Below are 13,385 nucleotides of genomic sequence, written 5' to 3'. Positions count from 1 at the left end.
CAACCTCCGCCTCCTGAGTTCAAGCAATTCTCCTGCCTCAGCCTCCCGAGTAGCTGGGACTATAGGCGCCCGCCACCACACCCAACCAATTTTTGTATTTTAAGTAGAGACAGGATTTCACCGTGTTGGCCAGGATGGTTTTGATCTCTTGGTCTCATGATCTGCCCACCTCAGCCTCCCAAAGTGCTGGGATTACAGGTGTGAGCCACCGCACCCGGCCGACCTGGGGCTCTCTTCCAAAAGAAAAGTCCACGTGAGGCAGACCCGCACAGCCCTGGGACAGGGAAACACCGGCCAGTGTGTGTGTGTGAAGGCAGCAATGGTGTTGGGATACCCTGCCATGGAGCCGCTGGATCACAGCAGACTCACACATGTGGGCAGTGGCTGCGACGGATGGGACACTGACGTGGCTCAAGGCAAGTTCCTTTTTTTTTTTTTGAGAGGAGTCTTGCTCTGTCACCCAGGCTGGAGTGCAGTGGCGCGATCTCGGCTCACTGGAAGCTCTGCCTCCCGGGTTCACGCCATTCTCCTGCCTCAGCCTCCCGAGTAGCTGAGACTACAAGTGCTCACCGCCACGCCCGGCTAATTTTTTTTTGTATTTTTAGTAGAGACGGGGTTTCACCGTGTTAGCCAGGATGGTCTTGATCTCCTGACCTTGTGATCCACCCGCCTCGGCCTCCCAAAGTGCTGGCATTACAGGAGTGAGCCACCGCGCCCGGCCAAGTTCTTCTTAGTTACAGGAAGGAAAAGGAACTTCCCGGGCAGCAGCCCATCACCAGACATGGCTGGCTTGGGTGGGACACCCTGCGGAGGGCATGGCCTCACTCCTGGGCTCCCCGAACCTAAGCAGGTGGAAGCCTCAGACCTGAACAGAGGGCCAAGGGGCCACGGCCTGACTTTCCAGAAATGTCCACGGAGCGACACAAGGAGGCAATGACATGGTCCAAAAAAAGGGAACTAAGGAGGGAGCGCAGCCCACACAAAAAACACGCGCGACCCAGGCCAGACCCACGGCGATGCTACCAGGACCACGGCAGAAACGGAACCGTGGACCACAGAGCAGAAACCAACGCTGGGGGCAGCACAGTCCTGAGCAACCACTGTGGCCACGAGAGCACTGTCCCTCTCAGGGACCGCACGCGAACATCTGGGTGCCGAGGGGCGTGGTGTCTGCACTCATGCAAATTCAGGATAAAACCCGTGTGAACACGCGCACACGCGGGAGAGGGGAGGCAGAGCAAACTCTGCGGCAAAACACCGACCGCTGAGGCACCGGCCACGGCCCCGCAGCTTCTCTGTGCTACTCTTGCAACTTTTCTGTAAGTTTTATTCCAAAAATTGAAATGCAAACGAATCCAAACCCGAACCCAAGCAACAGGTCCGTCGGGCAGCCTCGGTCCCCGGAGCCGCAGCGCCCAGTCTCGCACACCCACCCGCCCTAGTGTGGGGCAGGGTCCGAGGGCATGCGGCCGCCCTGGGTTTCCCTTGACCTTCCAGCTGCTGTGCGGTGAGAGCCCTCTGGGGTCTGCAGGCCTCGGGCACCATGGCCAACAGGGACAGAAAGGCCAGCCTGGAGATCCTGCCCCGCCGGCAGCCCGAGCGGGGGCGGGGACTCACCTGTTCAGCTGCTCGTAGCAGGGCTCACACACGCGCACCTCCTTCTCGATGCCGAACTTGGGGATGGTGGAGTACTTGGAGGAACACTTTCCACAGAAGATCTGGCCACACGCCCGGCAGTGGTGCTGCAAGACGGGGGTCTGGTCACAGGCACTGGGGACCCTGATGTGCCACCCGGCCCAGAACCGCTCCGTACAACACTGAAGCTGAGCCTCACAGGTGGGGGAAGGCAGGGGACAAGCAGAACAAATGCCTGGGAGGACACTAAGGCCAAGGAACCTGGACATGCTCCCAGGAATCTCAATACCAGCCACCGTTTTGGGGGAAATAAAGTAAGTTGAAAAGAAGGGCAAAAACAAAATATATATCCATTGTGCTGACAAGAACTTTTGCAAGTGCAGTGGGTGCTGGAAGCTGCTGACACCCCAAACCCCAAGCATTCCCAGTTGCCAGCCTGGAGGGGGCTTTGGTGTGAAGACGGCTCGAGGGGTCAGAATCCAGATGGGCTACGCCACACAGAGAAGGGAGCCACATGGCCCTGGCAAGCAGGAGAGTGACTGTGGCAAGGCCTGTAGCCCTAGTTTTAAGACATTATAATTCCAGAGTGAGGCTAGGCCCGGCCCAGGCAGCGGCATCAGGCCCTCATGTGGGCCCTCCCTGTCCCCCTCCTGACGCCCCACTGCCACCCACTGGGAGCTGCACTCACCTCCTGAACCACCCACCAGGAAGGAAAGGCCCAGCCGGGATGGTGGCCTTGCGCACGCCAGGGGACCCGGTGTCTGGCCGGGGCTGTAGACAGAGCCCCCCAGGTGGGAACTCACCTTACGGGTCATCACCCCGAACTGCACCCTGCAGCGGTGGCATTCCTCAGCGTCCACCCAGTCCGGAGCCTGAGGAGGGGCGGCAGTCAGGACCACAACGCTCCCCTCCCCACCAGCTCCAGAGGCACAGAGTCCCCTGCCCCACAGAAGGGAATGGACCCAGAGAGGACCCTAGCACAAGCGAGAGCAATGCCCCGGGCCGCCCTCCCAGCGGCGTGGCCTGGGGCGAAGCTGCTGAGGCCTGAGGAAGGGGCTTCCTCATCAAAAGCGCTTGTTTTCCTTTCCTGAGCCCCCAGCCACTCTAAAGGCCCTCGAGCCACGGCTCCACCTCGCCCTCCAGAGCCGGCTGCTACGCCTCCGCCCAGGACACACAGGGATCCTCAGCTCCCAGACAGATGGGAGCTCAGCCACCAACCCCCAAGCAAGCCAGACTCCCAGCGCTCCCCTCCTCACGCTTCCTGAGCAGCCCAACTCCAGGACCCCCGGGCGGCCACCCACACTCACTCTCTCGGCAGCAAACATGGCATCGCTCTCTTTGAATTCTGGAAAGACGTGTCCTGGAGAGAGGAGGCATGGTCACTGTCCGCTCCTGCCTGGCCTGCGAGACCTCCCGAAGCCCCTTCCTCACTCCTGGCAGCTGTGACACAGCAGTGACTGTGCACCCAAGTGAGGGCATCTGGGGGCACCGAGACAGCCTCCTGCCCACAAGGCTGGTGTCTCCATGGAGCTCCGTCCTCGCTGTGGTGGCACATGAGAGCCAGGCCCTGCTGCCCGCTTCCTGAGACACTGCTCCCACCCCATCAGGGCATCAGGCCCCTGCGCGGCCCCGCCTGCTGAGTGGCTCCCTCACCCTCTGCTCTCTGGCCAGGGCTCCTACTGTTCCTGAGAACTAGGCCTTGAGCTATTCTTTTTTTTTTTGAGACAGAGTCTCGCTCTGTCGCCCAGGCTGGAGTGCAGTGGTGCGATCTCGGCTCACTGCAAGTTCCACTTCCTGGGTTCAAGAAATTCTCCTGCCTCAGCCTCCCAAGTAGCTGGGACTACAGGTGCCTACCACCACGCCTGGTTAATTTTTGTATTTTTAGTAGAGACGGGGTTTCACCATATTGGCCAGGCCGGTCTTGATCTCCTGAACTCAAGTGATCGGGCTGCCTCTGCCTCCAAAGTTCTGGGATTACAGGCGTGAGCCACCACGCCTGGCTGGCTTCAAGCTATTCTTGAGACATAAGACCCCAGAGAAAATCCAGGAAAGCTCCCACCCCAGGAAGGAGACATGAGCACAGACCACCAGCGTCCACTACCCCAAAGTTGAGAGCCCAAGGCGGCTCGTGCAGCACCCCTGCGTTTGTCCACACTGGTCCTGCCCACCCTGCAGCCCCAGGGCAAGCGTCCAACTCCTGCAGACGGGACACACCAGCCCTGGAGCCCGGAGCCTGCCCCATTCCCCACACTCTCGGCCTCGTCTTTAGCAGAGCTCAGGGTCACACAGGACCTGCACAGATGGGAGCAGCCATGCCCACCTCTCTCTCACTGAGTGGGCCCCGAGCACCAGCCAAGACCTCCAAATGCATCCCTAACCTCTCTCTGCACGATCCCCCAGTTCTCCACCACCACAACGACCAAGAGGGACCCTCAAGAAACACACCTCGGCCGCCAGAGCCGAGACAAAACCACCAGAGGCCTCCTGCTGCGCCGAGAGCAACGCTGAACTCCAGCCCACAGCCCGGAGGCCGTCGCTGTGCAGGCCCGGCCGCGCTCTCCTCTGGGCATGCTGGCCACCTTTCTGCCCCGGGGCCTCAACCCTGAGTGTCCGCCCACGAGTGCTGTCTGCCTGCTCACGCCAGCTCTGACTTCTGTTCCAGTCCCAACACTCAGGACAGCTCTTCCAGAGGCCTTCCCTGACAGCACAGCCAACCCGGCCGCCAGGAGTCCTGCCACTCTGAAACAGACTGTCTGCTGCCTTTTCACCTGCTTGTTGTCTAACATCACTGCCTGCCTCTGCCGGTGGCTCATGGGTCCAGAAAGGCAGGAGCCGGTCTGAGCCCGCCCTCACACACATGGTCTTCCCTGGCTCCAGACCACAGCCCTCCTCCCTCCCACCACGGGGAGCAGCCCATCTTCCCAGGCCCCTTGCCACTGTGCCCGTTGGGCCTGACTGTCCAACAGTTCCAAGCCTTGGTCTGGTCCCAACCTCGGTCCTGACTCACCCTCCACCTTCATGATCTGGTAGGTGTCCTGGACCACCTTGTACTTCGGCTCATTCCGGAAGGCATGCGCCCAGGCCTGGATCAGGTACAGGATCTTGTTACGGACGTTTACCTCCACTTGTCTCTGCAGGCAGGGAGGAGGGGGTGAGGGTCGCAGGAGACTCCAGGCGCCAGAGGCCTCGGTGTGAGGAAGCAGCTGGCAGACCTCAGCCTCTGAGCAGACGTGGCTGACACAGAGGCCAGGGAGGGCCCCCCGAGTGGGGCGTGGGGGCCATGCACCAACCTGTTCCCAGACCCTGACTCCAAACCCCATGCCCGCCTCTACTTGCTCAAGACTACGGCTCTTCTCTAACCACTGCCAAAAACCAGGAGGCTCACTGGAGTCAAACAACACCGTGTCTCTGTGCTCCTGACCATCAGTCTCTCCCTTTCCCCACGGGACCCGCCCAGCCCAGGATCCCCGGTTTCCGTCAGGCTCCAACAGGCAGGGCCCAGCAGGCCTGACGGTGGCAGCATAGTGTTGGGGCTGAGAACACAGGGGCACTGCGGGACTCCGGCTATGCCCCTCCTTCCAGTCACAGCCGGGGAGACGCCAGGGGGCAACTGCTCCAGAAACGCCCCCAAATTCGGAGTGGGCTCCGAGCCCCCTGCAGCCACCCTTCTCCCATGTGAAAGCACACCCTGGCCTTGCACCTAAGGCCCTCTCAAGGATGCCGTCCCAGTGTGACGTGCAGGGTGGCGTGCGATCAGAGGCTGCTTCAGGGAAGCTCTGGGGCATCTCCACCGCGGCCTGAGCTCCTTTCCAGAACCCCTCAGCCTCCTCAGCGGCGCCTTCCCTCCACAGCTCTGCCCACCCCATAGAGGAGTGAACTAGCTCAGGATCTGCAGCCTGACTAAAGGAGCTCGGGGGCACCAGGGTCGGGCAGGGCGGGACTCTGGCAGCTTCTGCCTCTCAGCCAGGACAGGACGGGAGAGGAAGCCAGCCAAGGTGGCCAGTGAGGGCCTTTGGGAGGCCTGGCTGTTCACTGGGATCCCCGGGCAGGTTCTCAGCTGTGTGGGTCCAGGGAGTCCCCTAAGAGACACAGGCCCGGCCCACAGAGGGGGATCAGCCTGACCACATGGGACACCCTTTTTCCTTGACACCAGCGGCAGCACCCCCGCTGCATCACAGTCCACACCACAATCCCTGCGGGTGTCCCCGGCACAATCTCCTGGGCATCTGGAGAGCTTTTCCTCCTCTGCCCAGGAAAGCGTGAAGCCCCCACTCTCCAAAACAGCTCCTATCCCCGCCAGATACACCCGATCTTCCAAGCCGCCACCCAGAGCCCTCCCAGGCCGGCCTGTGGGATGTGGCCAGCCTGCCCTCCAGACCACAGCCACTCACACATGATGGCCGGCGCCTGCCCTGCCCACCCAGCAGCATTTACTCACCTTCCCGAGGACAGCAGGTGCCCCAGCCCTGCCTCCCGGAAGCTTCCCCCAGGCCCCAGGGTTGCTGTCACCTCGGTGCTCCAGACACAGCACCCCAGGCCGGCTCCTGCTAAACCCTGGCCTCCCACTTGTGGGTGCCAGCTTGCCCAGTGCAGGGACCACCCATCCCCACCTGCACATGTTCCGCCACACCTGGTGCTGTTCTGTCATCGGTGCCCAGTAAACACCTGGAGAAGCAAAGGTGCCAGCCTGGGTGGCCACCCACTTGCCCCATCTCACCCACCTTCAGCAGGTCCTTCAGCTCCTCCATGGTCTGCTTGTTGGCCACCTCGTCATGAACTGTCTGGCCACAGTTCTTCACCACAGACTCCATGACCTGCAGATGCCCAGGAAGGGAAGGGTGGGGCCGGTGATCAAGGCAGGGGCCCCTCATCCTCCTGGCCGGACCCACCTCCCTGTGGGACAGCAGAGCCCTTCAATAGGCCCATCAGGCCACTGGGCGGGTGGGGAACCTGGTGGGACAGCAGAGCCCTTCAACAGGCCCGACAGGCCACTGGGCCGGTGGGGAACCCCAAGCAGCAGCATCTGAGACTCAGTGGCCTGCACGGCACCGCTCCCTGTGATGCCTAGTCTCACTGCCAAGCACAGCGACAAGATCCGCTTTCTGGTGTTTAGTGTTTACTCATGCAGGACGGCTGAAGAAGTGGTGCTCACTCCCTCCCCCATCTCCCGTCTGTCCCTCAGCGTGACCCCCTCCTAGGTGGCACTGTTCACACAGGCACTCAAGGATGAGTGGTAACTCTCCTGCTTGATGTATGCCCAGGGAGGTGGGCAGGGCCACAGGGCAAACTCTTCTCATGCTGTCCTGACTAGTGGGGGGTGGGGGGTGAGAGGTGGGCACCCTGGGGGCCACTGAGGCAAGGGAGTCTACTTACCTCCAGGGCATACAAGGCCACGTGTGGATTCTTGTCATTGACTTTCTTCTTGATGGAATTCACAGCATATTTTGCTCTGAAAGGGAAATGATGTTGGTAAAAGCAGAGAGAAAGGGGAAAAAAATAGTCTCAGCAACCAAGATGAGAAAAGTTCATCTGCTGCCAGGTGCAGTGGCTCACGCCTGTAATCCCAGTGCTTTGGGAGGCCAAGGCAGGAGGACTGCTTAAGCCTAGGAGTCTGAGACCAGCCTGTGCATTATGGCAAAAACCCAACTCTACCAAAACACAAAAAATTAGCCGGGCGTGATGGTGAATGCCTGTAGTCCCATCTACTCGGGAGGCTGAGGTGGGAGGATCGCTTGAGCTTGGGAGGCAGGGGCTGCGGTGAGCTGAGATCACGCCACCGCACTTCAGCCTAGGTGACAAAGCAAGGCCCTGTCTCAAAAAAAAAAAAATGTCTGTCTACCATCTTAAGTCTTTGAGAACCCCGAAGCAAATACAAACATAACCAGGTCATCTGCAAGCTGTGCAGAGAAAACCCCTTAATTGTCCAAGATGTCAAAAAATCCTAGCATGTAGACCATACAGTTCTCTACAAAACCACCTAACGTGGTCAGCTACATTGTGGAGAATCAACGGGAACCAAGCAAGCCCAGCTTACTGCACGGCCGCTCCCCCCACATCACGACACAGGCCCCGCGAACTCACTGCGTGTCCCCTTGGCGGATCAGGTCGCAGATCTGCAGAATGGACTCCCAATCCGTCTCTAGCAGGAGCTGGCTGGTCGCCTTGTCTGAGTGAGAAAATGCCATGAAAGGGGGGGTCATCCTGCTGGACTCCCCACACAGCACCCCAGCTTGGCAGCAGCAGGGGGGACTCCCTACTTCCCCTTTAGACATTTGGACCACATGAAAAACCACGAGAGAATCCTCCTGAGCACGCTGATGGGAAGGGAAGTGCCATCGTTCTCAGGGAAGCAGCAAACAGCGTGAGAACAGCACACCAGGTGCTGGTCCAAGCCCTCCCACAACCTGCGAGCGAGGTAAAGACACTCAGCAGAGAGGCGAGGGCACTGCCGTGAGTCACACAGCTCACCAGAGACAGAGGCTGATTCACTCTTAAACATCAGGCTCAGCTGCTTCTCAACAAAGAACTCTATCACCCGTCCCTTGGAGTCACCATTTGCCCAGATGCTCCCCATTTCAATGGGATCTTAGCTTGGGCAAGAGCTAGAGAAGCCTGCAGTGTAGACTCCAGGCCCCTCGCTCCAAGTGCTTTGGGGATAAGGGCAGAACGGCGCTCCAAGGAGGACTCGCCAGCTAATACCTGTCATCATACCCCATCACTGCTGTCTCCAACAACTGGTCCCTCTGAGGAGCAGCTCCAGCTCTGCCCACACCGCCTTCCCCGGATACACAAACGATCTAACAAACCAAGCCACGTCCACTTTCTCTACTGATTCAGTAGTTAACCTCTGGAGTCATCCCTGAAGCACTGAACTACCTGTGTGGCTGAGGTACTCAGTCTGCTTGCAGGTTCCCTGGGCAAGGAAGGTGTCTCATTTGAAGTCTCCTTGTAAACCATACTTAACAAAAAGGCAGGCTTGGGGCAGCCCATCCGAGCACCCAAGCGCCCACCCTGAAACACAAGACTCATTTTCCCTACAGGGCACGTGCACATCAACATTCCTCTTCCCTCCTAAAACGTGTCAACTCCGGGAGGCTCAGATAGAATTAGCTTTCACCTCCAAAAACGTGACAAAACGCCTTCCTAAACCATTAGGCGCGTCCCGAAGCCAGTGTGGGAACAAAAGGTGGGTCTGGGACTCGCAGCCCCCTAGACAGCTCAAAGGTCCCAGAGAGGACACTGCTGGCTCTACCATTCGAGACCCAATGTTTTGGGTCAGAAGCCCAAGTGCGAGCCTAACATCCGACTGAGTCACCCACTTTCATGACTCAGGCCTTGTGGCCCACTCGCCCGGGTGCTTGTCGGTCAAGGGGAAATCGGCCAAATGTCCGGGCCCGCAAAGGAGCGAGAACGCCGAGCGCCCCCCGGCGCCCTGCGCGGACCCTCACAGAGCCCAGGTTCGCCAACGCCCGACGGACGCAGACCCCACGGTTGCGCCGAGGGTCCACGATCGGCCTCTCCGCGCCCAGGAGGACAGTGGGCCTGGGACAGGCGGGTAGGGCGACCGGTCCGCGCCCCTCGGGCCATCGGGGCCGCGCTGACTCAGCGCCGGGCCGGGGCTACGGGCTGACAATGGTCGGGCCGTCGGGTGGGGATGCGTTACCTAGAAGACGCTCGAAGGTGCCGCTACCTCGCCCCATGGCGACCTCCAGCACAGACCCGTCGCCGCGGGCGCTCCCTTGATCCCAGCTGGCGCGCCCCCCGACTTCCGCTTCCGCCTTGTCCCTTCAGTGCGCGCACACGCACGTCACCTCGCCGTTCCTAGAGCCGCGAGGAGGCGGAGTCTTTTGCTCTCCCGCTAACGCTGCCCGCTAATTGGGCTCACCCTTGGAACCTGATCCCTAAGAACCAATGAGTAGTCCGGGAGTGAGAACTATCCAATGAGAGTGGCCGGTGGGCGGGCCTTGCTCCGCGGGCCGAGCTACGGGTGCCGGGTGGAGCGAAGCACAGAATGTGTCTCCTGCTGGGGGCCACCGGCGTCGGGAAGACGCTGCTGGTGAAACGGCTGCAGGATATCCTTCCGCGCGGGGACGGGACCGGGGTGCGGGGGTCACCCGGACGGGGGCGGGTACTTACCCCTTAGCTGCTCGGGTCCTTGACCGCTCTGTACAAGTGAGCTCCCGGGATGGGAAAGGCGACCTGGGGGAGCCGCCCCCGACACGGCCCACGGTAGGTGTCCGCTCCCGCGGGTGGAGTTGCGCGGGGTCCGCTCTGCGCTTGGTGAAGAGTTCCGGACTCCTCTAAGTGCACGCCGAGGCGCAGCGGGTCAGATCTTGACTTAAGGCCAGCCTTCGGGAGCGTGGGGGAGGCCCGAGCTGAGGATACCTGGCGCGGGATGCGGGGGCCTGCCGCCCTCCACGGGCACTTCCTCTCCCCTCGCAACGGGTTCCTGTGGCTGGTCACCCCCACAGCGAGTGCAGCTACTGATGGGCGTCCGTCCCTGCTCGCCGTTACCGCTTTAGGGACTGAGCCGTTGGAGAATGGGTCTGCGGGGTTCAGGCCACCGCGTAAGGTGTGGGCACGGTGCTGTTCAGGAGTTCACAGCGGTACAGCGCTTGTATTGTGTCTGCATCGTGGTTTTTCCCATAGGTGGGCACCAATCTTACTGACATCGTGGCACAGAGAAAGATCACCATCCGGGAGCTGGGGGGGTGCATGGGCCCCATCTGGTCCAGTTACTATGGAAACTGCCGTTCTCTCCTGGTAGGTTGTAACCCTATATGGGCTTCCTTTAGGGACCTGTGTCTGCATTTCTGTGATGTCCAATCCCCAACCTTGCTGTGTGTAGAACGGGGTTTGGGTTATTTAGTGACTATACTGCTCATGGAAACAGGTCCGACGGTAGTGTTTCCTGCTGGGCACCACGTCTGGTTTCTGGTGCTTGCGCTCCGAGGCCCCCGTAGGAGTTCACAGAGCTTGCTGAGGGCAGGGCTGCTGCTCAGCAGAGAACAGACTTAACCCTCTGTGTCGCTCCCTGGTACGTCTGTGTTTATGTTGGATGTATACGTGCCTCTGGTTGGTCCCATCTTAACAAGGCCTGTGCCCCAGATTCCACTATGGAGAACTGATGGCCACGTGAGGACAGAGACGAGTGTCACCAGATCGTCCTCATAAAACTCGATTCCCTCTGCTTCTGCCTGTTCCCAAAGCTTTGTTTAAAGCTGTTTTGGGCCGGGCGCAGTGGCTTACTCCTATAATCCCAGCACTTTGGGAGGCCGAGGTGGGCGAATCACGAAGTCAGGAGATGGAGACCATCCTGGCTAATGTGGTGAAACCCCGTCTCTACTAAAAGTACAAAAAATTAGCCGGGCGTGGTGGTGGGTGTCTGTAGTCCCAGCTACTCGGGAGGCTGAGGCAGGAGAATCACTTGAACCCAGGAGGCGGAGGTTTCAGTGAGCTGAGATGGTGCTCCATCTCAAAAACAAACAAACAAAAAGATGCAATTTTGCTCTCCCAGCGCTAGGTCTGTGAGGCCCAGGGGAGGAAGTTTGGCAGCAGGGCGTTGCTGCCATCTTTTTCTTTTTCCCCAGTTCATGATGGACGCCTCTGACCCCACCCAGCTGTCTGCATCCTGTGTGCAGCTCTTAGGTCTTCTTTCTGCAGAACAACTTGCAGAAGCATCGGTGCTGATACTCTTCAATAAAATGTATGCGTCCCTGGGCTGAAAGGCAGCACAGCAGGGGCGGGGGCTCCCTGGGAGTACACCTGGGAGCATGGCTGGGTAGGGAGGTGGTGTGGCTGGGGGTCCGGGGCAGGTGTGTGGCAGCCACTACCCTGATGGGCCACTTCTTTCACTCCAGCGACCTACCCTGTTACATGGCCATGGAGGAGATGAAGTCATTAATCAGGCTTCCAGACATCATTGCTTGTGCCAAGCAGAACATCACCACGGCAGAAATCAGCGCCCGTGAAGGCACTGGCTTGGCAGGGGTGCTGGCCTGGCTCCAGGCCACCCACAGAGCCAACGGTTGACTGCACGGCAGAGGCGCGGCTGACCTGCGCTGGGGAGAGGTGGCAGGGGGCAGTATGGCTTCGCTGCCAATAGTTTCTTCTCACGGGCAGAATAACCCAAAGTAACTCTACATAATGGGGCTCTGTGCTGAGATGCAATGATGGGTAAACTGAGGCATGCGGAGATGGAAGTTGACATCTGGCCTCTGAAAAAACTGTCTCCAGGGGCCAGGCGCGGTGGCTCATGCCTGTAATCCCAGCACTTTGGGAGGCCAAGGCGGGCTGATCACCTGAAGTTAGGAGTTCGAGACCAGCCTAACCAACATGGAGAAACCCTGTCTCTACTAAAAGAACAAAATTAGCCGGGTGTGGTGGTGCATGCCTGTAATCCCACCTACCTGGGAAGCTGAGGCAGGAGAATCCCTTGAACCCGGGAGGCGGAGGTTGCAGTGAGCCGAGATCACGCCATTGCACTCCAGCCTGGGCAACGAGATGAAACTCCATCTTAAATAAGAAATAAAAATATAAAAACCTGTCCCCAGACTGGGTGAGCAGGGCCTGCAGGTGGCCAAGTGTTCTGTGTCCTGGAGTGGTGCTGTTGGGGTTGGCTGCCCTCCTTCCTAGAGACCTGCTGGACTGCCCCCGAGGCGTATGGACTGCACAGTGCCACTGAGACCTGGCCTCTTGCTATAGCACAAGCTCCAACCTGCTGAGCCACTGGCACCCTGACCCCACGTCCGTCACAGACGGCATGAGGCAGGTGAACTGAGTGTGGTCTAAGAGCCAGGCCTCGAGTTAGAAATGAGCTTGTGGCCGGGCGAGGTGGCTCACGCGTGTAATTCCAGCACTTTGGGAGGCCGAGGCAGGCAGATCACGAGGTCAGGAGTTCGAGACCAGCCTGGCCAACATGGTGAAACTCTGTCTCTTACTAAAGATATAAAAAACTAGCTGGGCATGGTGGCTTTTGCCTGTAATCCCAGCTACTCAGGAGGCTGAGGCAGGAGAATCGCTTAAACCTGGGAGGCAGAGGTTGCAGTGAGCCTAGATCGCACCACTGCGCTCCAGCCTGGCTGACAAGAGCGAAACAGTCTCGGAAAAAACAACAACAACAAACGAACAAGAGCCAGCATTCTCACTTGTTCAGTAAACAGGTATTGCCCTGAAATGCCCACAGGTGTGCCAGGAGGGGCTCAGATGAAGCACAGGAAATGGCCATGCCACCTGCGGTTCCCCAGCGGCCTGCTTTGACTTTGGTTCTCAGCTGTGGCCGCATGTGGGAGTGTTATTTGACGGGTCAGTGTCCTGCGGCTGCTGAAACAACAGAAATTTGCTCTCGTGGTTCTGGAGGCTTTTACCCGGGTGGTTTCCTTCCAGAGGCTCCGAGGGGGCATCTGTGCCTCGCCTGCGTAGCGGCTGCAGTGCTCCTCGGCAGGCCTGGGCTGTGGCCTGCAGAGCCTGTTTCCGCCCCCATCTTCACGCAGCTTCTCTCCTGTGCCTCTGTGTTCTCTCCTCTTACAAGGACATCTGTCATTGGAAATCCAGGATGATTCCTCATTATATCTGTAAATGCTCTATTTTCCAAACAAGGTCACCCTTGCTTGTTCCAGGGGTTATAACTTGGACACACCTTTTGGGGACCATCGTTTGACTACAGCGATTGAATAAGAAACCGTATAGTCCTGAGAATACGTGGGAATGTGCTACAAATGTTTTTGCAGCTGGAAGCCTAGGCTCCTTCG

At 59.2% G+C, this 13,385-nt stretch overlaps 2 protein-coding genes across 3 annotated transcripts in view; one reads left to right on the top strand and one right to left on the bottom strand.

Moving 5' to 3' along the window:
* HGS (hepatocyte growth factor-regulated tyrosine kinase substrate) overlaps nt 1-9,470 on the bottom strand; it is a 19,908-nt gene extending 10,438 nt beyond the window's left edge. Inside the window, exons 1-8 of the mRNA XM_011961131.1 lie at nt 9,299-9,470; nt 7,717-7,801; nt 7,009-7,084; nt 6,357-6,449; nt 4,643-4,766; nt 2,943-2,995; nt 2,439-2,507; nt 1,618-1,742 (exon numbers count right to left, since the gene is read on the bottom strand). Of these exons, the coding sequence (XP_011816521.1) occupies nt 1,618-1,742; nt 2,439-2,507; nt 2,943-2,995; nt 4,643-4,766; nt 6,357-6,449; nt 7,009-7,084; nt 7,717-7,801; nt 9,299-9,335 (662 nt within the window). The 5' untranslated portion in view covers nt 9,336-9,470. The remainder of the gene's footprint in view (nt 1-1,617; nt 1,743-2,438; nt 2,508-2,942; nt 2,996-4,642; nt 4,767-6,356; nt 6,450-7,008; nt 7,085-7,716; nt 7,802-9,298) is intronic.
* Nucleotides 9,471-9,478: 8 nt separating this feature from the next.
* ARL16 (ADP-ribosylation factor-like 16) lies at nt 9,479-12,556 on the top strand. Of its 2 annotated transcripts, XR_001003956.1 has the most exons (7): nt 9,479-9,707; nt 9,806-9,864; nt 10,285-10,398; nt 11,226-11,341; nt 11,496-11,941; nt 12,009-12,012; nt 12,530-12,556. XR_001003956.1 is itself a non-coding variant. In XM_011961244.1 (5 exons), the coding sequence occupies exons 1-5, from the start codon at nt 9,647-9,649 to the stop codon at nt 11,665-11,667; spliced, it is 522 nt and encodes a 173-aa protein (XP_011816634.1). In that variant the 5' UTR covers nt 9,479-9,646; the 3' UTR covers nt 11,668-12,193. The 2 variants fall into 2 exon arrangements, 1 of the variants encoding a protein (XP_011816634.1); XM_011961244.1 differs by lacking the exon at nt 12,530-12,556 and having other exon boundaries at nt 11,496-12,193.
* Nucleotides 12,557-13,385: the final 829 nt, after the last annotated feature.

This window comes from Colobus angolensis, unplaced genomic scaffold (genome assembly GCF_000951035.1).
Source record: "Colobus angolensis palliatus isolate OR3802 unplaced genomic scaffold, Cang.pa_1.0 Scaffold1, whole genome shotgun sequence".
Lineage (NCBI taxonomy): Eukaryota > Metazoa > Chordata > Mammalia > Primates > Cercopithecidae > Colobus > Colobus angolensis.
Note: the sequence above shows the minus strand (reverse complement) of the source record. Positions and strands in the feature narration are given on the sequence as shown.

Bases quoted from the DNA above. Each gene is read 5' to 3' on its own strand.
- ARL16 (XM_011961244.1), top strand. From the start codon at position 9,647: ATGTGTCTCCTGCTGGGGGCCACCGGCGTCGGGAAGACGCTGCTGGTG. The intron at 9,708-9,805 runs ATATCCTTCCGC...ACCGCTCTGTAC, and splicing joins GCTGGTGAAACGGCTGCAGG to AAGTGAGCTCCCGGGATGGG. The intron at 11,342-11,495 runs GTATGCGTCCCT...CTTTCACTCCAG, and splicing joins CTGATACTCTTCAATAAAAT to CGACCTACCCTGTTACATGG.